The sequence below is a fragment of the Procambarus clarkii genome, chromosome 58, assembly GCF_040958095.1.
Source record: "Procambarus clarkii isolate CNS0578487 chromosome 58, FALCON_Pclarkii_2.0, whole genome shotgun sequence".
NCBI classification, from domain to species: domain Eukaryota; kingdom Metazoa; phylum Arthropoda; class Malacostraca; order Decapoda; family Cambaridae; genus Procambarus; species Procambarus clarkii.
In genome coordinates this window covers 18,579,454-18,604,475 of record NC_091207.1, presented here as the reverse complement: position 1 = coordinate 18,604,475, position 25,022 = coordinate 18,579,454, and the positions used below count along the sequence as shown (strand labels likewise).

At 44.6% G+C, this 25,022-nt stretch overlaps 1 protein-coding gene across 1 annotated transcript in view; it reads right to left on the bottom strand.

Annotated features, from left to right (window-relative positions):
* LOC123767937 (uncharacterized) overlaps positions 1 to 25,022 on the bottom strand; it is a 214,217-nt gene that overhangs the window by 121,071 nt on the left and 68,124 nt on the right. Inside the window, exon 4 of the mRNA XM_069306626.1 lies at positions 6,015 to 6,221. Within this exon, the coding sequence (XP_069162727.1) occupies positions 6,015 to 6,221 (207 nt within the window). The remainder of the gene's footprint in view (positions 1 to 6,014; positions 6,222 to 25,022) is intronic.

Here is a 25,022-nt window from a genome sequence, read left to right as displayed (position 1 = left end):
TGAGCAGCCCAAGTACAAGTCCCACAAGGCTTCACCAACGAGCCAGTATGGATAATGCAGGGAGAATGAAAAGAACCCTTGCAGGTCTTAAAGGCCACTTAACAAGACAGATCAAGAAATGTGAAGATTTGTCACAACAATCAACAGTTGATTATGCTGACCTGGAAAGCTATTATCAAGCAGCTACAGGTAAATTTGAGCAAATCAAATGTCAAATAGCAACATATGTGGCTGAACTTGCCAACACCAATTTATCAGAAACAGAAATAGACGACATTATGGTTGATCTTGCGAATTATGAAGATCACACTCAGGCCACGTTACAGCCTTATGTCAAATTAATTGCCCAGAACAAGGCAGCAACAACAACAACAGTTGCATCTAATACGAGTCAAGCAGAAGCTCGACTCCCTCCAATTAATTTACCCACTTTCTCAGGAAAAGATGAGGAAGATTGGGACGAATTTTGGAACAAATTCGTTGACCTTGTAGACTCAAAACAATCTTTACCAAAGAGTAGTAAATTCTCTTATTTGCAAGGCCAATTATCAGGTGAGGCTAAAACAGTAGTATCCCATCTGAGATTAACTAATGACGGCTATGATCTGGCAGTAAAACTCCTCAAGGATAATTATGCTGATCCAGAAGTAAGAACATCACATTTAGTTCATGAGCTGTTGCATTTACCCCCACCGGAGGCTTCAGCTGATTCACTCCAAGTCTTCAAGCTGGAGGTAGAATCATTGATCAATGCCCTCAGCCTGACAGCAGATACAAACGGGGCTGAGTGGGTCTTGAAAATAATTGTCCAGGAGAAAATACCTAGGGACATATTGAGACAAATGAGTGCTCATTACAATAAAAGCATCTTATCCATGAATGAAATATCTGAAGGTTTAAAGTCAGTAGTTCATCAATTACGAACACATGACAAATTAAAACCACCAAGTAAACCCTCAGAAACCAATAATAGTAAACCACAGAGTACCAAAGGTACTCCAAATCAATCTAGACAATATAATTCATCACCAAAGTGGAACAGTGGCAGTGTGGGCGTATATGCAGTGGGACCCTCCAAGCCTATAGTTACTGTGTCACCCAAGAACGTGACACCAAAGGGTACTGGAAGCTATGGAACATGTTTGTTCTGCAATGAGAAACATTCAATGTACCACTGCTCTAATTATCCTGATAGTGACGCCCGTGTTGAGCGACTCAAAGATTTGCAACATTGCACGAGGTGCCTCAGGAAACATAACATCAACGACTGTGATACCCAATTACACACCTGTAATAGGTGTAACAAAGGTCAGCACCATGCAGCATTGTGCAGAGACACCAAAACAACGTCTCCAAACCCCAAGGTGGAAGATAGCATTCCCACCACAGTACAGTACTGCAAGGTGCAACAAACAAACAGTGTCCAATCAGCAAAGTCTAAAGGTAATACGACTTTGCCTACTGCCCAAATTACCATCCTGAATAAGAGGGCCAAGGTCCATACCCGAGGGTTGTTTGACCAAGGATCCCAGAGAACATACATCACTAAAAAGTTGGCAGATGAATTACAATTAAGGCCTGTAGCCCAGATGTCATTCAACATCTCAGGGTTTGTAACAGATGCAGGACCTCAAGTCTACCAGGTGGTACAACCATCAGTGCGTTTAGGCAGGTACGTCTGTCGAGTACAAGCCATTGTGGTGGACAAAATACCAGTAGACCTACAAGTTCAAGGTCTGAGAGCAACAGCCAAATTCCTGAGAAATAGAGGAATAAAATTGGCAGATAATATTAAGTCTGATCACCTTACCGACTTCGGTCTCCTTGTAGGGACAGACTATTGTCATCGATTCATCGGTAGCCCTACTAAATATCAGGGTATAACCATGTTAAACTCTGCAGGAGGTAAATTACTCTCAGGCCCAGTATCAAGCCTGAGGAGACCTATGCCTGCAGATAAACAATACCAGTAGAAATCTAAATTTGTCAGCTGATTATATTTCTCCAGTAGCATTATACTAAGGAGATTACAGCTGACTATAGTAACAGAGGTTGATGTTAGTATCATCATTTAAAGCTGAAGATGAGTTCATGAGGCCTCAGTGGCAAATCAGGGAACAGTAGCCTAAAACAGCTACAAGTCACTGCGACCAATGTCACTGAACCCACTGCAGTCTCAGAACCATACTTTACTTTAATGATGAGGTATTCAATCCTCTGAATCAATTAACTAAATTAAACCCTAATAAATCTGATGACTGATTTGATACATTTATTATTTAATCAAGATGTATTCCATGGGCCTCAGTGTTTATATATCAGTGACCAGTTACCTGAAGAAACTTCAAGTTATATCTGATGTCACTGATCTCACTGCAGTCCCTGAATCATACTTGACTGTAGTACTTGATCACATTCAGTCTTCTGGGTTAAATAATATGTAATAAGGCTTGAATATTAGCCTTTCAAGAGTTAACAGGGAAATGAGATCGCATTAGACTTCTAACCCCTGCAACTCTAGTACGGGACATCCGTCCTGTACGAACAGACACACAAATGTGTGATTACTAACTACTAACATCAAATTAATCAAATAATTCGAAGGAGGAGTATCGGTGTTCGTCTGTTCTAATTAGGACTTCGACCCGTGAGCAGCCCCCTGGGGAATTATGTCGGAAAATCCGACACCATTTAATATCATACAGACAGATAATAAGTGCTGCTGTATTACCAACAAGTTACCCATAGAAAACGTAACTTGTAGTGGAATTACCGTCTATAGAAAACGGGATATCATCACCACATACTATTATAATTCACCAGCTATTCTGCTGGGAATTATTCTTAAATACATAAGTCTTTGGACTTTACCATCATAAAAACATCTTATATAAATTAACTTAATTATCAATATTAAAGTAGAGTAAATGTGACCCTTCTATCACGTTCTGAAATCTGGACAATGTAAGCCAGGCGTCAGAGTGGAGGAAGGAGGGCAGCCATTGTTGTTTATACGAGACCAGAGGCTCACACGGGAGCAAATTCAGCTCCTGTTAAATTTACTTGGACGTAGTGTTATGGAAGCCAAAGGTGTACCATTTTTCAACACGCTGTCTACATATCAAGTTAAGTGTTCTTTCCGAAACCCATTATCTATCATTAGTGGCCATTAATGTCATTATATAGGGTGACCCGGTTAGAACGCGAAATCGCCTCATACTAAAGGTAATTAAGCCAGGTCTTTAATGTTCCATGTACTGTATAGTGTTTTCTCTGATATAACTTGTCATATATAGGATTCTGGCTTCACAGTTAGCGCCCTTTTGACAGGTCAAGACGAGGAAGAGTTTGTGCACCAGTTACTGGGTGATATGGAAGCTACCTCAAAGAGGATAATTTGGTGTCTACACCCTAGTTATACCTGGTGGACTAACCTGCTGTACTATAAGATAAGGAACCTCATCAATGTATGTAGCTATTACTGTAGTTTGATTGGCTGCATATATATTAATTTAATAACCCCCCCTAATGTGTAGAGGATCGATTTGTGAGATTAAGAGATTATTGCAGAAATACAGTCCACTTATCATTATACAAATTGCTATCGAAGTATATAAATTAACGTAAATATAAATTCATATAAATTAAATAAATATAAATCTCACAGGTCGGTTCCCACAACGGTTATCGAACGGTGGACTAGCAGTGAGGGTGTCGATCTATGAACCAGTCTAAGTTCGGGGGGGTCGAACCGAGTTCCCACTTGTATAGCGCCCTGCGGCCCACATCGAAGCCGTTGGGCAATCCGCATTCAGCCGCTTGCGGATCTTCTAGCATGTTAGGGTGTAATGTCCAGGGAATGCGGAATACTACGACCGTGTGTGTGTGTGTGTGTGTGTGTGTGTGTGTGTGTGTGTGTGTGTGTGTGTGTGTGTGTGTGTGTGTGTGTGTGTGTGTGTGTGTGTGTGTGTGTGTGTGTGTGTGTGTGTGTCTATATGACTGACAGTTCCCTACATTGGAATTGTCCTTTTCCGCGGCTTCGATGTTTTCAGTTCCAGCGGGATTTTACTATTTCTAGATTCCCGTGGGATCTAGATGATTCTAGAGGACCATTTGACCTATTCACGACCATTATGTCTCGTGAATAACGGTCTAACGGAAGGGTTTGTAACGCCTGGCTTCGTAGAATGACACAAGAGGGGGTAGTAATGGAGACCCAATTAGCCAATTAGCACATATACAGCTGTTAGTGTTAGGATTCCTTGTAGTTAGTGGATTGTTCTTATCTATGCTAACGTGTTCTTATCTATGTTATCTTGTTCTTAGCCTCTAACCGGCTTGTTCCTAAATATGACCGTTTTGTTCTTATCTGTGATTCTTCAAGAACATCAAGGTGGTCACCGCAATGACTGATTTCAAGAACATGGAAAAACTGGCTTTCATGTTCTTGAAATCAAGAACTTCTTTGACTGTTCTCAAGAACTTAATCATGGCAGTGTTCAAAACTTTAGCGGAATTTCGTGCACACACACACACACACACACACACACACACACACACACACACACACACACACACACACACACACACACACACACACACACACACACACCTCCTTGAGAGTTTCCTCAGGCACTCCTTAAGCAAGGAGAGAAGTCTAAGGGCCAGGCAAGCTTGGGGAAATAATTCATGATAGGAGAAATCATAGGTAATGTCGTTATCATATATATAACTTGCCATAAAGAGGAGATTGGTATCACTAAATAAAGAGAAAGAGTTTGGCTGGGAGTGTATGAGAGAGAGAGAGAGAGAGAGAGAGAGAGAGAGAGAGAGAGAGAGAGAGAGAGAGAGAGAGAGAGAGAGAGAGAGAGAGAGAGAGAGAGAGGTAATGGATGGTGGGAGAGTAAAGAGTGTGTTTACGTGAATGTGAGAGCAGGGAGGGGAAGCTATGGGAGAGAGGGGAGAGAGAGAGAGGGGAGAGAGAGGGGAGAGAGGGGGAGACTCAAATGAGGTAATTAAAGTGGCAATGCTCATGGACCTTCAGGATTCAACTCCCTTACCTGAACTATCGTCACTTTCAGTGGCTAACAGCACTACTTACACCTTCACTATCATCACCCTCTCCTCTCAATCAACACCTGTTCTCTTCACACACAGCACAGGTGTTTTCAACACCGGTGCTGTCCACACTAGATCACTATCAACACATATTCGGTCACCCTCTTTCACGTAAGATCCAATATTGAGAAATTAAGAACAAGTACAAATTCAGAACAGTTCGAATTAAGAACAGGCTCTCGAGAACAGTTTCCCTACTCTGGGTGGACTGTTATCTCTGTGCAAATTATTGTAAATTCCTGGAAGAACATAAATTTTGAGAACAAAAGACCTTAAGAACACATTTTGAAAACTAAAGAGGTACCAGAAAATAAATTGTGACGAGCCAAAGAGGTTTCGAGAACTTATTTTGGGAACCCAAAGGGGTGCGAGATCACCTCAAGCTCAAGGCAGTGGATGTAAGACTGACAGCCGCTTACTCCAAGAATGTTGTTGAATTTATAATGAGCTGAGAAAATAATTTCACGTTTCAAACTATCTTTAGCTGTCCCTTGTGATCTCTCAATATTGACAAGAGTTTATGCAGCAGTTTACCTGGGCAAACTTGAGTTACCTGATATCACCTAAGTTTACCTAGACTCACCTTAAGTTACCTGGTATCACCTAAGCTTACCTAGGCTCACCTTACGTCACCTGGTATCACCTAAGCTTACCTAGGCTCACCTTACGTCTACTGGTATCACCTAAGCTAACCTAGGCTCACATGAGCTCAGCTGGAGTTTGAATTTCATTGATGTGAGACAATGTAGACACGACAAATAAACCCGGAGAACTTACCCAAGTGCCTCGAACTGTTGTTGTAGAGACAGAGAGAGAGAGAGAGAGAGAGAGAGAGAGAGAGAGAGAGAGAGAGAGAGAGAGAGAGAGAGAGAGAGAGAGAGAGAGAGAGAACTTACTATTATTACAGTGCTGATGAAGTCCACACTGGGCGCAGCGGTGTGGATTGGCGTCTCCACAGGGGCAGGCAATGCGGTTTACACAACAGGCACACCCTAGGGAGGGTGCCTGGTCTCCTGCTGTTCCTCCTCCTGCTGCTGCGCTCTCCTGCTGCTGCTGCGGACACGAGCAACCAGTCCCCGAGATCGTCCAGAGGTCGACCTGATCTGCGACAGATAAAAGATATGCTTTTCTTAATTCTCAATGTCATCTGGAATGACAGCTACGTTTCTTGCAACGAGAGGGGAAGAGGGGGCGGGAGGACTCGCTGTAAGATGCTTGTTGTGTGTACACAGATATAGCTGGTTGTTAAGATAATATAAGGTGTTATCTTGGTGTTATTTCTCCTGGTGCTGATTGACGTGGGGTTAGGTTTTGGGTGAAATGTTATCATATTTATATTTGATACTAGACGGGGGTATCTAACGTCTGTCTCTCTCTCTCTCTCTCTCTCTCTCTCTCTCTCTCTCTCTCTCTCTCTCTCTCTCTCTCTCTCTCTCTCTCTCTCTCTCTCTCTCTCTCTCTCTCTCTCTCTCTCTCTCTCTCTCTCTCTCTCTCTCTCTCTCTCTCTCTCTCTCTCTCTCTCTCTCTCTCTCTCTCTCTCTCTCTCTCTCTCTCTCTCTCTCTCGTATTTATTTTATAATAACAAACATAACACTAGCAAAATAACGTTATTTTGCAAGAATTACTTTAATGCAAAGTTAAATCGTATTAAATATGATGTCATAGCATTGTGTTTTTTTTTTAAGACGAAAGTTTTCAAGAAAAGACGAAAAGCTGTCAATAAAACAACATTGTCTAACTGCAAAGAAATTGATGAAAGCCGCAAATGGAGCCGATCTTTCTTAAAGAGGGGCAATGGCCCTTAACCCCAACCATGCCTATGATGGTCCCCTACCACACATGTGTCATCCTTACAAGTATCTCGCTCGCGTTTCTCTGCTGGGTTTGGTAAGGTCCTTGAAGGTGAAATATCATATTGTATAAACTTTCTTTTGATGTTTGTGTTTCTGAGTGGCAGAGAATTTCGCCCTTCTTGTGTGTGTGTGTGTGTGTGTGAGTGAGTGAGTGTGTGTGTGTGTGTATTCACCTAGTTGTGTTCTGCGGGGGTTGAGCTTTGCTCTTTCGGGCCGCCTCTCAACTGTCAAGCAACTGTTTCCTAACTACTATTTTTCCCCACACCCACACACACCCCAGAAAGCAGCCCGTGACAGCTGACTAACTCCCAGGTACCTGTTTACTGCTAGGTAACAGGGGGGCATTCAGGGTGAAAGAAACTTTGTCCATTTGTTTCTGCCTCGTGCGGGAATCGAACCCGCGCCACAGAATTACGAGTCCTGCGCGCTATCCACCAGGCTACGAGGCCCTGTGTGTGTGTGTGTGTGTGTGTGAAACGTGTTCTAGCATCGGTATCAGCTCCTGGGCCCCGCCTCATAAGCGTGCCTCAAGTCAAAACTACCAACACTTCTATTCCATACTATACATATTATCCGTATCTTTCACATGTAAACTCTAAAGCTAATCATGAAGGTCAGTTGTAAACTCACCAGTAAACCCAGCTGTGACCTCGTCAGAAAGGTCAACACACGACTAAGGTCAGATATGTATTGTTCGCTGAACAAATGTATTATACATAAGGCCCTCCAACACACTCGTGTATACTGAATAGAGTCCCCAAGGCCCTCCAGTTGTTTACAACGCCCTCCAGTTCTCACATATATACCGTGCCAGTGTCCTCTACACATGTATATCTTCGGGGGTCTCCGCTCTTGCACTTATGGCACTTGTAGTCTCCAAGTGCCACGGGAAAGGAGTAGGGGGGATGTTTATTATAGCACTTCCCAACGGGTGCTGAACCCGAATGCCAGATTCCCCCATCTCTGGTTCAGTCCGCTTCACGCTATAACATATCCACGCACGCAATTCTTTCACGCGTAGTGTGGTTCGCGTGGTATTGTGAAGCCTGAGAATACTCATATGTTTCACCCACACATTCGAACAATAACTCCGTCTCGAACCAGTGGCTCTGGCCTCGGTCTCCTTGTGTGTCTCTTCCGACCTCTTCTTCACCGCCTCCGACCCGAGCTTCCGACAAGCTTTGCATTTTATAGGACAACTCGCATGTGGTGATGTGGTAGAATGGTGTGGTGCTCGTTCGAGGCTTGTTGTTCTGTGTTATCTCGCCTCGTTCGCCTGCACGTATTGTGGCTTTCGGTTTAGAACTCGCAGGTGTTGGTGACGGGTGTTGGTGGAATGGACTTGTTGAAGACGTCACCTTCTTCTTGCAACTTCAGGTGTTGGTCAACTTGCATGAACCTGAAGGCATCTTAAGCAGCACTATCTATCTATCTTGAGGTTATCTTGAGGTGATTTCGGGGCTTTTTAGTGTCCCCGCGGCCCGGTCCTCGACCAGGCCTCCACCCCCAGGAAGCAGCCCGTGATAGCTGACTAACTCCCAGGTACCTATTTTACTGCTAGGTAACAGGGGGCATAGGGTGAAAGAAACTCTGTCCATCGTTTCTCGCTGGCGCCTGGGATCGAACCCGGGACCACAGGATCACAAGTCCAGTGTGCTGTCCGCTCGGCCGACCAGCTCCCTGATCTAGGCATGTTTTTAATGACATTTCTTTTAGTTGAAGTTACGTTATGTGGAGTTGTCTGGGACCTCGATAAATGTTGGTCCTGTTGACCAGACCACACACTAGAAGGTGAAGGGACGACGACATTTCGGACCATTCTCAAGTCGATTGAGAATGGTCCAGGACGGACCGAAACGTCGTCGTCCCTTCACCTTCTAGTGTGTGGTCTGGTCAACATACTTTAGCCACGTTATTGTGACTCATCGCCTGCAATGTTGATTTTGTTATCTGGAGCACAAATGTTCCGGATGTCAAATAATCAAATGAAGAGTTTATGATGAGCAACGGGAGTGAGTTGCTCATCATATGTTCCTCAATAGCATAGCAATTACAACTCAATGCTCTTGTGAGTAACATGAGTGAGTTTATGGTTGTGAGGTTGTGAATATAACCAGGTATTCGTGTGGTCGTATGAAGGGTTGAGGGGGGGAGTAGTCATACAGGTGAGAATAATTCAGATGATTCTATGTTGATTCATCACCTCAGTGGATCACTGTAGGACACCTCAAGTCAGTATTCATCAAGATGAACCTGTTCATCATTCTTCAATCATTCTACGAGGTCGTTTACAACACTAATAAAACCTCGGGTTGTGATGTTTCAAAGCTCGTAGACTGCTTAGTAAATGTAAATAATGCTCTTATGATTGTTTGAAAGATGTACAGCTTTCGTAAGTGGTTGGGTAAATGCTGCATGAAGTTCCAGGGCAGGAAAGAAATCGTCGAAGGGTTTAAGACAGATTCACAGATGCTGGATTGAGTTTCTAGAGCTGGGAAAGAGAGAGAGAGAGAGAGAGAGAGAGAGAGAGAGAGAGAGAGAGAGAGAGAGAGAGAGAGAGAGAGAGAGAAGAGAGAAAGAGAGAGAGAGATAATCCTACTTCACACATTTGTCTGTCCTTCCTCAACACAGACTTTAATACCCTTATTTCTCCTTATTAGTGTGTTGCTGATTCTTATCTTCACCATCACCACCATCACCACCATCACCACCATCACTACCATCACCACCATCACCACCATCACCACCATCACATCACCACCAAATGAGCCACAGAAACATTACAAAGAACTTTTTCAGTGTCAAAGTACTTAACAGGTGGAATGCATTAGGCAGTGATGTGGTGGAGGCTGACTCCATACACAGTTTCAAGTGTAGATATGATAGAGCCCAGTAGGCTCAGGAACCTGTACACCTGTTGATTGACAGTTGAGAGGCGGGGCCAAAGAGCCAGAGCTCAACCCCCTCTGTAAGCAGAACTAGGTGAGTACCAACACCAACCCCTCGCTTCTATGAACAAACTTGTACACAATTCTTTGCCTGTTCTCCAGTGGAAGTTTCTCACAAAACCTGTAATTAGCAACTTATCCACTGGGAAAAACAGTTCCCGCACTTGTTACCCACTTAAGGAACGTCCCACTGACTATCCACTTAAGGAACGTCCCACAGACTATCCACCTAAGGAAGGTCCCACTGACTATCCACTTAAGGAACGTCCCACTGACTATCCACCTAAGGAACGTCCCACTGACTATCCACCTAAGGAACGTCCCACTGACTATCCGCCTAAGGAACGTCCCACTGACTATCCGCCTAAGAAACGTCCCACTGACTATCCACCTATGGAACGTCCCACTGACTATCCACTTAAGGAACGTCCCACTGACTATTTACTTAAGGAACGTCCCACCGACTATCCACCTAAGGAACGTCCCACTGACTATCCACCTAAGGAACGTCCCACTGACTATCCACCTAAGGAACGTCCCACTGACTATCCACCTAAGGAACGTCCCACTGACTATCCACTTAAGGAACGTCCTACTGACTATCCACCTAAGAAACGTCCCACTGACTATCCACCTATGGAACGTCCCACTGACTATCCACCTTCGGAACGTCCCACTGACTATCCACCTTCGGAACGTCCCACTGACTATCCACTTAAGGAACGTCCCACTGACTATCCACTTAAGGAACGTCCCACTGACTATCCACTTAAGGAACGTCCCACTGACTATCCACCTTCGGAACGTCCCACTGACTATCCACCTTCGGAACGTCCCACTGACTATCCACCTTCGGAACGTCCCACTGACTATCCACCTTCGGAACGTCCCACTGACTATCCACCTTCGGAACGTCCCACTGACTATCCACTTAAGGAACGTCCCACTGACTATCCACCTAAGGAACGTCCCACTGACTATCCACCTTAATAAACACTAAAATATGGAGAAAATTCATATAAACTTCACCTTCGCCATAACGTGAAACGTGTGCGCACAGCATTAAATTCTTCCAGCACCAACAACAACAGCTTAGTGAACCCATGCTCCACCAGGAGCCCACACAAGAGGTACCAGTGGACCCAGATGCTCCAAGAGCATATAGGAGACTAGGGATACAGTATCCTTGCTTTACCTGGAGCATTGGAAAGGTAAGCCCCAGAGAGAGAGAGAGAGAGAGAGAGAGAGAGAGAGAGAGAGAGAGAGAGAGAGAGAGAGAGAGAGAGAGAGAGAGAGAGAGAGAGAGAGAGAGAGGATGGGAAATGGGTTGTGATTTGAGGCATGACTCCTAGGACCTAGCAAGGACCTAGCAAGTACCTAGCAAGGACCTAGCAAGTACCTAGCGAGGACCTAGCTATTAGCTCTTGGACCCCGCCTTTCTAACCAATCTATTTTCCAAAATCTCAGTTTCCCTTCTGCACCTCTCTCTCTCTCTCTCTCTCTCTCTCTCTCTCTCTCTCTCTCTCTCTCTCTCTCTCTCTCTCTCTCTCTCTCTCTCTCTCTCTCTCTCTCTCTCACCCTTATCTCTCTCCCTCCCTCATTTACCCCTATCAACCCTCCCCTCATTTTTCTGTCTACCAGCCCCCCTATTCCCCCCCCCCATCTCCTGTCTTCCTAATTGCTCAGCCGCAGTAATTGCCATTGTTAACTTATAATTGCACAATTTGCATAGACAAGAAGCTAAAACTACTCTTGGGAGTGTAGGCTTTCTTGAAGCACTGGTTGGGCAGGGAGGAGAAAGCTGGGGGAACTATGGAATAGGTGATTACACTCCTTGAACTGTGGGAGTTGTTTGGGGGTTTTAATCCTTCGAGTTTTCAAAAATTTGTCATTTTTTTTTTTCAAAAAATATAAATGGGGAAAAAAGTTCTTTTCATTCTTCCCTGGCGGAATGACCTCGTTCGTTCGGTCGATAATATGTGGTTAATGATGGTAGGTTTGTTGATAAGATCATGTCCCAGATATCATCCACGCCATGAGCCAGATATCCACCACTCCACGACCCAGGCAATATAAAGATGGAAGGATATGGAATTTTCATTCTATCGTTTCTAAGTAAATAAAAGAGATGTATATGTGCGGAAGTGGTTGGGCTGTGTACCCAGAATACCATTATTGAATTCGGAATTCCCCGAAGCGTCCAACTTCAATGGGATTATTTTGAAGATTAAGAATATAGTATACAGGTGGAAAATTCGCTTTTTACAGAAATGAAATACATATATATGTGTATGTGTGTGTGTGTGTGTGTGTGTGTGTGTGTGTGTGTCTGTGTGTGTGTGTGTGTGTGTGTGTGTGTGTGTGTGTGTGTTTATTTATTATTTATATTTACTATTTGTGTCTGCAGAATCGAGCTATTAGCTCTTGGATCCCAGCCTTTCTAACCAAATCTATTTTCCTAAATTATATCTACTACATATATTTCTCTCTAACACACACACACACACACACACACACACACACACACACACACACACACACACGCACACACACACACACACACACACACACACACACACACACACACACACACACACACACACACACACACACACACACACACACACACGCACACACACACACACACACACACGCACACACGCACACACACACACACACACACACACGCACACACACACACACACACACACACACACACACACACACACATTGATTGTGTGTGTGTGTGCTCGGGTCGTAAGAAAGAAATATGTATTTATGATGTCATAAACTACATAGTCATACATCATACTTCCCTCTGTATTCGCCCTTCAGCTGTCTCTCCACTCAGGTACAATCACACGTCCTGACCGCGTTAGATACATAGTGACACACACATGATACATACTGGTGAGAGTGTGTGAGAGAGAGAGAGGATGCTATATGCTCTCATGTATACTTATGTACTCTCACTTATTATCTCTTTCATATCATTATTTTGCATTTTGTTTGTGTAATTATGCCCGGAAGTCCCGGGCATCGCCGAGTTCTCTTCCGGGTTACCCTCACTTAACTTTGCACGGTGATTGATGTTGGGTAATTGGACAACATGGGCGGGTTGGGGGTCGGTATCTTTGGTTCTATTAGAAGAGGGTCGGGTCCCATTGCGAACCCCAGCAGGCCAGGTGGACCCCCAGCAGGCCAGGTGGACCCCCAGCAGGCCAGGTGGACCCCCAGCAGGCCAGGTGGACCCCCAGCAGGCCAGGTGGACCCCCAGCAGGCCAGGTGGACCCCCAGCAGGCCAGGTGGACCCCCAGCAGGCCAGGTGGACCCCCAGCAGGCCAGGTGGACCCCAGCAGGCCAGGTGGACCCCCAGCAGGCCAGGTGGACCCCCAGCAGGCCAGGTGGACCCCAGCAGGCCAGGTGGACCCCCAGCAGGCCAGGTGGACCCCCAGCAGGCCAGGTGGACCCCCAGCAGGCCAGGTGGACCCCCAGGAGGCCAGGTGGACCCCCAGCAGGCCAGGTGGACCCCCAGCAGGCCAGGTGGACCCCCAGCAGGCCAGGTGGACCCCCAGCAGGCCAGGTGGACCCCCAGCAGGCCAGGTGGACCCCCAGCAGGCCAGGTGGACCCCCAGCAGGCCAGGTGGACCCCCAGCAGGCCAGGTGGACCCCCAGCAGGCCAGGTGGACCCCAGCAGGCCAGGTGGACCCCAGCAGGCCAGGTGGACCCCAGCAGGAGTTCAGCAGTGGGTGCCCTTCTCAACAATCCTGTGATAGATCGATAAGCTTCTCTTGCCTCGGGGAAGTTCACCTCCCACTCGGCTTCAGCTCGTCCAGCTGCTGCAGCTGCTGCTGCTGCTGCTGGTGGTGGTGGTGGTGCTGCTGGTGGTGGTGCTGCTGCTGCTTGTAGTGGTAGTAGTGGGTGGTGGTGGTTTCTCTCTCTCTCCCTGTAACTGTTTTATGTTCTGGCTGTAGGCCTCAGGCGTAGGAACCGGTTGGGCTTGTACATCAACATGTTATCTCCTCCCCCTCTCCTCCGTAACCAGTCCTGTAGGTTCGTATCCCGCGCACACACCCGGTTATCACTAGGTGTACGGGGGATGAACTGGGAGGGAACGGGTTCGAATCATTCCACTCTGAACCGGGGTTCGAATCATTCCACTCTGAACCGGGGTTCGAATCATTCCACTCTGAACCGGGGTTCGAATCATTCCACTCTGAACCGGGGTTCGAATCATTCCACTCTGAACCGGGGTTCGAATCATTCCACTCTGAACCGGGGTTCGAATCATTCCACTCTGAACCGGGGTTCGAATCATTCCACTGAACCGGGGTTCGAATCATTCCACTCTGAACCGGGGATCGAATCATTCCACTCTGAACCGGGGTTCGAATCATTCCACTCTGAACCGGGGTTCGAATCATTCCACTCTGAACCGGGGTTCGAATCATTCCACTCTGAACCGGGGTTCGAACTCGGGTCTTCTCGTGTTGGATGCTAGCGAATAAAGGCTCTACCCACTACACTGGAAGACGGGGGGGGGGGTGTTTAATCGTGATGATATTAATTAGTAAATAGTTAATTAACTAGTAATTAACTAATCCTGAAATCCTTTGACTACTGCTGCATTGCCTAACCACTTGGGGATGGACGGTAGAGCGACGGTCTCGCTTCATGCAGGTCGGCGTTCAATCCCCCGACCGTCCACCACAAGTGGTTGGGCACTATTCCTTTCTTTTTTTCCCCGTACCATCCCGAATCCTTATCCTGACCCATTTTCATGTGCTATATAGTCGTAATGGCTTGGTGCTTTCCCCCTGATACATTGCCTTGCTTCCTGCTACATGTATCATTCTCTCTCTCTCTCTCTCTCTCTCTCTCTCTCTCTCTCTCTCTCTCTATCTCTCTCTCTCTATCTCTCTCTCTCTCTCTCTCTCTCTCTCTCTCTCTCTCTCTCTCTCTCTCTCTCTCTCTCTCTCTCTCTCTCTCTCTCTCTCTCTCTCTCTCTTAATAGAATGTTGAAACACTCAGCTGTGCTGGATACTTTTCAGGAATTAATTAAATTAATTAAAAAACTATATGGGGGTGAAAGGATGCGGTTAGAGATCAAAGCTTGCGTACGTGTGGCCCTATCTAATGTGTGCTCACCTAATTGTGCTTGCGGGGGTTGAGCTCTGGCTCTTTATATATATATATATATATATATATATATATATATATATATATATATATATATATATATATATATATGTGTGTGTGTGTGTGTGTGTGTGGGTGTGTGTACTCATCTAGTTGTGCTTGCGGGGGTTGAGCTCTGGCTCTTTGTGTGTGTGTGTGTGTGTGTGTGTGTGTGTGTGTGTGTGTGTGTGTGTGTGTGTGTGTGTGTGTGTGTGTGTGTGTGTGTGTGTGTGTTTGTGTGTGTCTGTGTGTGTGTGTCACCTTAGAGTTCCAAGTCTCAAAGGCATTTTGAAATTGAAAGAAAATAACAGTAGAACATTTGTAAGATGTCACTGTCTTGCCTCAGAGAAGTCTTAAAATGTTTAGGAATATTTGAAGAAGATTTCTGAAAAGCGGAGAAATTGAATTTTTTTTTTTAATTCAAACATCCTGGAATATGTATGATACTCATTTAATATTCCCCTCTCAAGGCTTTCCTTACGAGGAATTGATAATATATTTTGTTTGTATATATATATATATATATATATATATATATATATATATATATATATATATATGTATATATATATATATATATATATATATATATATATATATATATATATATATATGTATGTATGTATGTACATAAATTATGTATTTATGTTATATATTTATTTATCCGGATGAACTGATAGATACTTCGTCTGTATTTGACATATTTTCGATGGAATTTCCGTTACAATTTCCGTTAGAATTTCCTTTAAAATTTCAAATTGAATGCAAAAGGAGTGTCATTGATTTTCTTGATTTCGATTAAGAGAATGCAAGACGCTCCCCCTTCCCCCCCCCCCCCCACCGGTACCGGTGATTGAGTGGAGGGGCGCCGGTGGCTGAGTGTCCAGCACGCTGGACACGTAATCCTGTGGACCGGGGGTTCGATTCCCGGCGCCGGCGAGAAACAAAAGGGGCAGAGTTTTTTTTCACTCTGATGCCCCTGTTGCCTAGCAGTAAACAGGTACCTGGGAGTTAGACAGCTGTTACGGGCTGCTTCCTGGGTGGAGGGGGGGGGAGGGGAATTAGTAACAGTTGATTGACAGTTGAGAGGCGGGTCGAAAGAGCAGAGCTCTTTCGACCCGCCTTTATCAAGCACAACTTTCCCGACTTTCGACTCTTTATCAAGCACAACTTTCCCGACTTTCGACTCTTTATCAAGCACAACTAGATAAAGACAACTAGGTAAATACACAGATGCCCCTCCCATAATGGAACAGTGAAGTACAAATGGACAATATATGAACAAAATTTATCAGGGAATTTTCAGAAAATTGACCCTGGCAATGCAAGAGTTGCACTCAAGTAGACCACGATTGATGAAGAGTCAGGAGGGAGAGACCACGATGTTCAATACCTCACTGAACCAACGATGGTTCTTGAACCTGGTGAACCCTTTAAGCGGAGTTATGAACCAGAGAACATTAGACCTGATGTTGCCTAAGAACGGAAAATATACCAGAAGAAACAAATTGGTCATCCACAGTGAACAAAAAACTGTTCACACATATCATTTGTTCAGCTGTGGTAGAACTGAGAACATGGTTACAGTGTTCACAAAGGCTGGCAGCAGCAAACACCAGCAGAAAAAAAGGTCTTGATTTGGGATACAATATAAAATTAAATTCGAAGATGGATTGTCCTTTCCAAAAGATGAACTTTACTGTCCTCTCCTGAGGGTGACCACGACTGTCCTAGCCTGGGAGAGGACCTTGGCTAACTAGTGGACGATCTGAGCGCCTGTCAAAGCAGTTGGCTAGTAGACAGCTGAGTGTCTTACAGACCAATTGGCTAGTTGTAGGACCAGGGTCACTAAGTCTAACGATGCAACGGTGTAAATGCTTCGGCCCAAGAAATTAACCACCATCTTTATAACATCAGAACCGCCTAGATAATCTCCTTTACTAGAAAGGGACAGATGGAAGAGGAGAAGCAGGTAGGAGGGAAGGCTGTGTGTGTGTGTGTGTGTGTGTGTGTGTGTGTGTGTGTGTGTGTGTGTGTGTGTGTGTGTGTGTGTGTGTGTGTGTGTGTGTGTGTACTCACCTAATTGTACTCACCTAATTGTGCTTGCGGGGGTTGAGCTTTGGCTCTTTGGTCCCGCCTCTCAACTGTCAATCAACTGGTGTACAGATTCCTGAGCCTACTGGGCTCTATCATATCTACATTTGAAACTGTGTATGGAGTCAGCCTCCACCACATCACTTCCTAGTGCATTCCATTTATTAACTACTCTGACACTGAAAAAATTCTTTCTAACGTCTCTGTGGCTCATCTGGGTACTAAGTTTCCACATGTGTCCCCTTGTTCGTGTCCCACCCGTGCTGAAGAGTTTGTCTTTGTCCACCCTGTCAATTCCCCTGAGAATTTTGTAGGTGGTTATCATGTCTCCCCTTACTCTTCTGTTTTCCAGGGATGTGAGGTTCAGCTCCTTTAGCCTTTCCTCGTAGCTCAATCCTCTCAGTTCCGGGACGAGCCTGGTGGCATACCGCTGAATCTTCTCTAACTTTGTCTTGTGTTTAACTAGGTATGGACTCCAGGCTGGAGCTGCATACTCCAGGATTGGTCTTACATAAGTGGTATACAGGGTTCTGAAAGATTCCTTACACAAGTTTCTGAAGGCAGTTGTGTGTGTGTGTGTGTGTGTGTGTGTGTGTGTGTGTGTGTGTGGATGTAGAGCGATGGAAAATGAACAGCTTATCCATTAATCCCTCTCCTAATACTGGGATTAATCGACATGACTCGCGTTCCACAAATTTAATCACCTTTCCTCTCTACCTTTTTCTTTTTTTCTTCCCCAAAATCGAGTCTATTACCGCGAGAAAACAGGCCGTTTGAACTCCAATCTTTAGAGAATAAGCCCTCGTTAGCAGTCGACAAATGACCAATTTCAGAATATTATGACAATTTCAATGCAGTTATGGAGAGAGAGAGAGAAGGGAGAGGGGGGGGGGAGAGGTGTTCCAATTATATCATTGTATACCCCCGGCAGTATAGAAGCGCCTATAACTGCTTCGAGTAATGGAATAATAGGCTTTGTCTATATAATCAGATCCATTTTGGAGCGCTGGTTGGCTGGCAGCGGAAGCAGGCGAGTGATTCGCTTGTTACAATCTAGTGACAACAGCAATCACATGCTGTTGAATTGGCATGATGAGGTCGTTATCATCCTGTTGACTTAGCATGATGAGGAGGATGACGGTATCATCCTGTTAACATAGCGTGGGATGAATATATTTGAATAAAACCGTGTATATATATATATATATATATATATATATATATATATATATATATATATATATATATATATATATATATGCGAACAAGCCTGAATGGTCCCCAGGACTATATGCGACTGACAACTCACACCCCAGAAGTGACTCGAACCCATACTCCCAGAAGCATTTGAGGTGATTTGATAAAATGCTATGCCCAAGATTACCATCCGAGTGCCGGCGGGGAAGTGGTTCAAATAGCTTCGGCTATCACTTCCTTATGTCCGGTCGTGATGGTCAAGCGGATTAAGGCGTCCTGTAGTTACCAGTTGCGTTGCTTCTGGGAGTATGGGTTCGAGTCACTTCTGGGAGTATGGGTTCGAGTCACTTCTGGGGTGTGAGTTTTCAGCATATATATATATATATATATATATATATATATATATATATATATATATATATATATATATATATATATATATATATATATATATAGTTAATAACTACGTGATGTGTAATGCATATGTTAGCAAATCGTTGGAAAAGATAAATGGCATGAATAAAAATATATATTGGAGAAAATTCTTAGAAAATCTTCATCCTATTGTTTGGAAACTGAAGCAATTTCGATTCTATTTCTTCATTCGGGAGTTTTAAATTCAGTGGTTTCCAGAGCTGAGTCAGCCCTAACCCCATCTGGCGAGGCTTGGGACGGGGTGGATACCGACCCATGAGGCAGGATAGACAGTAGGATAGCACACAGGATAGACAGTACGATAACCCAAAACGCGGACAGTGTTATAACCGGCAAAATGAAAAGTTCAATAGCCCACAGTTTGGAGGGGTTCACAACATGCATAGTACGGTAGACCATAGCATGGATAGTACGGTAATCTACAGCCATGGATAGTACGGTAGTCTACAGCATGGATAGTACGGTAGTTTACAGCATGGATAGTACGGTAGTTTACAGCATGGATAGTACGGTAGTTTACAGCATGGATAGTACGGTAGTCTACAGCCATGGATAGTACGGTAGTCTACAGCCATGGATAGTACGGTAGTCTACAGCATGGATAGTACGATAACTCGCAGTATGGATAATGAAATAACCCACAGTCAGGATAGCAGCACAAATTAGGCCGTATTTGTCATATAATCAGATTAAGTAATAATAGGCAATTTATCCTGTAACTTATACATCCGAATACATAAAATACAATGCAGTATACAATGACGAGACATACAATCAAAAAACAAAAGAAGTATTGTGTTTTTTGCTATTAATTTTGATCCTATATTTCAAAAGTACACGCTATGTACATATGTAGTGTGTATATCCAAGCGTGCGTGTGTGTGTGTGTGTACTCACCTAGTTGTACTCACCTAGTTGTGTGTGTGTGTGTGTGTGTGTGTGTACTCACCTAGTTGTGTTTGCGGGGGTTGAGCTCTGGCTCTTTGGTCCCGCCTCTCAACCGTCAATCAACAGGTCTGTGTGTGTGTGTGTGTGTGTGAGAGTGTGTGTGTGTGTGTGTGAGTGTGTGTGTGTGTGTGTGTGAGTGTGTGTGTGTGTGTGTGTGTGTGTGTGTGTGTGTGTGTGTGTGTGTGTGTGTGTGTGTGTGAGTGTGTGTGTGTGTGTGTGTGTGTGTGTGAGTGTGTGTGTGTGTGTGGATATGCTGGGTGGGGTCTGTTTAACATATTCCAGCCACCAAGACACACAAGTCTCTGGTGTTATGGTAAGTAGTGAAGATCATTGCTGGAGGCATGTAACCTTCTGAGCTGTGTGTGTGTGTGTGTGTGTGTGTGTGTGTGTGTGTGTGTGTGTGTGTGTGTGTGTGTGTGTGTGTGTTTTATCATACAGGTCACCTCCTCGCTTCTAGTAAAAGGTTAAAGATAAGCCAAGCGATCACTGGAATTTAGCATTGAAAAAGATAGGTGCTGACGCAAGGAGTGACGCTATTGATCAGTGGTGACGCAAGAGATGACGATATTAATCAGTAGTGACGCAAGGACTGACGATATTAATCAGTGGTGACGCAAAGACTGCCTAGTCAATCCCTTTTCTGACATTAGTATAACCTTAAAACTACACATATGTCGCTTTCGTTCTCTGAGGAAAGCTGCCTACTTCTCGTGAAGACTTCTTCATTCTGATGGTTTTGTCATTAGGGTCAAATGGGGGGCTCGAATGTCACGTGACCCTCGAGGGGGGAGAGGGGGGGGTGGCTGGGTCATTATATCCCCTGGAAACACAAACCGTAATTGTCTCTATTTTCCGCTTGTTACAACTTGTAATAAAGTTGTTACCTCTTGGCTTACCGTGTTTATGACGTATTAGAACGTTGTTACAACGTGCTATATTGGTTGTTATAAGTGGTTAGGAGGGGTTAAAAACTTGTTTCGAACGTTGTACCAACGTCGTAGTTTCGGTATGTGTTTGGCGGGGGATACAGCAGTCATTAATTAACCTTAGGGGGGTTAATTAGGAGGAACGAAACATAATTTAGGGTTGAGTCGTGATACCTTCGACTCATTAAGGGTTCAGGGCTTGATCAAGAGGTTCAAAGGGAAGATGAAGAGACACAGTCCCCCCCAGTGACCCTGAGGGCTAATTAGTTGAGGGCTAATTAGACTCGAGACGGGAATCAGTCGTCCTACAATAAGCCTGAGGCTAATTACCCCTGTTGGTGGTGCGGTGTTAACACACTCTATGAATCCGGGGTTCGAGTCCTGGCCCGGGGGAGGATTGACTAGGTGTCAGTTCTGAACTGTTTGCTCTCTATTCAGCCAGCAGTAATTGGGCACCTGGTTGTTAACTAACTGGCGGGTCGGGTTCCAGGGGGGATGGGGAAACTAATAGGCAAGAAAAGGAAAAAAAACTTGCTAATAGAAGTGAAAAGTCATCTGTATCCTCCTGTGTAAAGATACGAGTTTTGACTATAGTTAAGACATCATGTCTCTCGTGATAGTAAGCTGTGGTAAAGCTGGAGAAAGCTGGAGAAAGCTTACAACTGTGTACTTAGCAGCTGAGTTATGTGGTAAAAAGCCGGGTTATATAGGACTCTGGTGTATATAGTCTGGTCTGGTTTCTAAAGTCTGAAACCTCTGGTCTAGTTTCTGAGGTCTGAAACCTCTGGTCTGGTTTCTAAGGTCTGAAACCTCTGGTCTGGTTTCTGAGGTCTGAAACCTCTGGTTTAGCTTTCTGAGGTCTGAAACCTCTGGTCTGGTTTCTGAGGTCTGAAACCTCTGGTCTGGTTTCTGCCCGAAACGCTGCGCGTACAAGTGGCTTTACAAGATTGTAATTACTACACTATGTATCCTCACAATCCCAATGTACCTTCATGTATATATATATATATATATATATATATATATATATATATATATATATATATATATATATATATATATATATATATATATATCCTCCCCCACTCCCATCATGCAGGAACTGGCACTAAACTCCTGTCAAATTTACAACATGCCGTACCCCCTGCCAGCTGCTTGGCGTCTTAAACACACTCTCCAAGTGTGTTTAAGATTGTCCAGACACTAGTGAAGGGCACGGTGCCAGCGGAACACACCAGTGAAGGAACAGCCAGTCAAATCCACAAGGGCCGTGATGAGGATTCGAACCTGCGTCCGAGAGGAGCATCCCAGATAAGACATGGTTTTGATACATCACACAATTGCGACTTCTGTGTGAAACAGCCAATCACGTAAGACGTGATTGTCTAACGATGTAAGACTTCATTATGCCCTCAGGGAGATTAGAACTACCCTGGCAAATACCAGATGAAAAACCTCCTAAGAATGCATATTCTTCAGGGTGATGCTGTCTTCAAGGATGCCCCACAGGGTGAATGATAAAAGTCCTATCGTTTCATTCCCTCGATTCATTGGGGGCTCGAACTCTAGCCTGAAAAGTTAGAAACTGTCGTCGTACTAACCACACCATAGCTACTCACAGTAAGGATCTTAGAAGTACCGAACAAGTCCCCACCTGAGGGTTTAAACCCTTACATGATCGTCATATATTCCCCTTGTGGAGCGCCTGAACAAAATACCCAGAAGCCCTAAGAAAATACCCAAAAGCCCTAAGAAAATACCCAGAAGCCCTAAGAAAATACCCAGAAGCCCTAAGAAAATACCCAGAAGCCCTAAGAAAATACCCAGAAGCCCTAAGAAAATACCCAAAAGCCCTAAGAAAATACCCAGAAGCCCTAAGAAAACACCCACAAACCCTAAGAAAACACCCAAAAGCCCTAAGAAACACCCACAAACCCTAAGAAAACACCCAAAAGCCCTAAGAAAACACCCACAAACCCTAAGAAAACACCCACAAACCCTAAGAAAACACCCACAAACCCTAAGAAAACACCCAAAAGCCCTAAGAAAACACCCAAAAGCCCTAAGAAAACACCCACAAACCCTAAGAAAACACCCAAAAGCCCTAAGAAACACCCACAAACCCTAAGAAAACACCCACAAACCCTAAGAAAACACCCAAAAGCCCTAAGAAAACACCCTATAACCTTAAGAAAACACCCAAAAGCCCTAAGAAAACACCCTATAACCTTAAGAAAACACCCACGAGCCCTAACACCCTATAAACTCAAGAAATTACCCATAAATCTAGGTAATGAAAAAGCATTCATCTTGTAACAGGAGAAAATAGATTGGATTTGTCCTTCAATAACTCCAAGCTGAAGGGAAGACCTTGTAAGGTTGACATGGTGAGGTATGGTTCTGTGAGGCGTGGGTCTGTGAGGCGTGGGTCTGTGAGGCGTGGTTCTGTGAGGCGTGGTTCTGTGAGGTATGGTTCTGTAACGATGGTTCTGTGACGATGGTTCTGTGAGGAATGGCTTTTTGAGACGTGACGTTGCAAGACGTGACCTTGCAAGACGTGACCTTGCAAGACGTGACCTTGCAAGACGTGACCTTGCAAGACGTGACCTTGCAAGACGTGACCTTGCAAGACGTGACCTTGCAAGACGTGACCTTGCAAGACGTGACCTTGCAAGACGTGACCTTGCAAGACGTGACCTTGCAAGACGTGATCTTGCAAGACGTGACCTTGCAAGACGTGACCTTGCAAGACGTGACCTTGCAAGACGTGACCTTGCAAGACGTGACCTTGTAAGACGTGACCTCACTTTGATGAATATAACCACTGAACATCACAACAATTTTCAAGATGACCAGCATCTCAACTCATCTTAAGGTCAGTTAACAACATGAGTTTAAAATCATCTCAAACTTTACAACTTACTCGAGCAATCCCAGACGAAACGTGTATCATTCATGCCTCAATCATGGCACCTCTATATACATTTATTAACCAGTTTATGAACTCCGAACCACTACGACGATCTTTATTACAATAATAACCTCGGGTAGAGATACGACATCGTAAACTGTTTAATATAAGCCAAGCTGCTGAGATTAAGGAGAGATGTGGTGGTTTCGTTAGTGGCTGCATAGGGAGGGTGTTTGAGCTGGTCCGGGGTGGACATATGGGTGTTCTAGAGGACTCATGCTCAATCTTCCAATTGATTGACAGTTGAGAGGCGGGAGCAAACAGCCGAAGCTCAACTTACGCAAACTCAACTAGGTGAGTACAGGGTGGATAAGTTTAGTTAGATTTTAATTAGAATTAGCACGCTGTAGTTACATCTAGTTAACAGCAATTAGGCAAGTCCCTGTTTCTCTCTCTCTCTCTCTCTCTCTCTCTCTCTCTCTCTCTCTCTCTCTCTCTCTCTCTCTCTCTCTCTCTCTCTCTCATCGTCAGCTGAACATGACAGTGTTCGCGTTTTGAAAAGTTTTATAAGACTCGTGATAATTGGCGAAACTTTTCCTGTTATCGAGGATATCAGTTGGATGCTTTCACGGAGTTTACCTCAGGGCTCCACTTATAGTCGTCACGGAGTTTACCACAGGGCTCCACTTATAGTCGTCACGGAGTTTACCACAGAGCTCCACTTATAATGGTCACGGAGTTTACCACAGAGCTCCACTTATAATGGTCACTGAGTTTACCCCAGTCACCTCTATCATATCATGTTATCCGATAACATGTTTCATAAATCAGTAACTCTATTTAGAAACCTCTCTCTTAGTGGATAGAGCGTCGCCCTTCACCTCTTGCAGGGTCAGAGTTCGATCCCTAATGGTCAAGTGCTTGAGCACCGCTCCTACCCCCGAACCACTTATGTTGGACGATAGAGCGACGGTCTCGCTTTATACAGGCCGGCGTTCAATCCCCGACTATCCACAAGTGCTTGGGCAGCATTCCTTTCCCCCCGTCCCATCCCAAATCCTTATCCTGGCCCCTTCCCAGTGCTATATAGTCGTAATGGCTTGGCGCTTTCTCCTCATAACTCCCTCTCCATCCTCATATACCAGTAATTAATAAAGAGAAACAATAATAAATAAAAACAGTAAAGGAGCTAAAACAAATGAACAAAAAAAAACATTATCCGAATACAAGATCTTTCTCAGAGTTGAAGATCAAATTTCTTGAGACACGCGAAGCGGACCTTTTTCTCAAGAGAGTGAGAAAATGAGATTTGAGCTCACGGAAAGAGTAGAGTGAAATGTGGAGTGGTGCAAGAATTGCCAAGTACGAGTGATTAGTGAAAGTTTAGACCCGAGTGAAAGAGGGAGGGGATTCA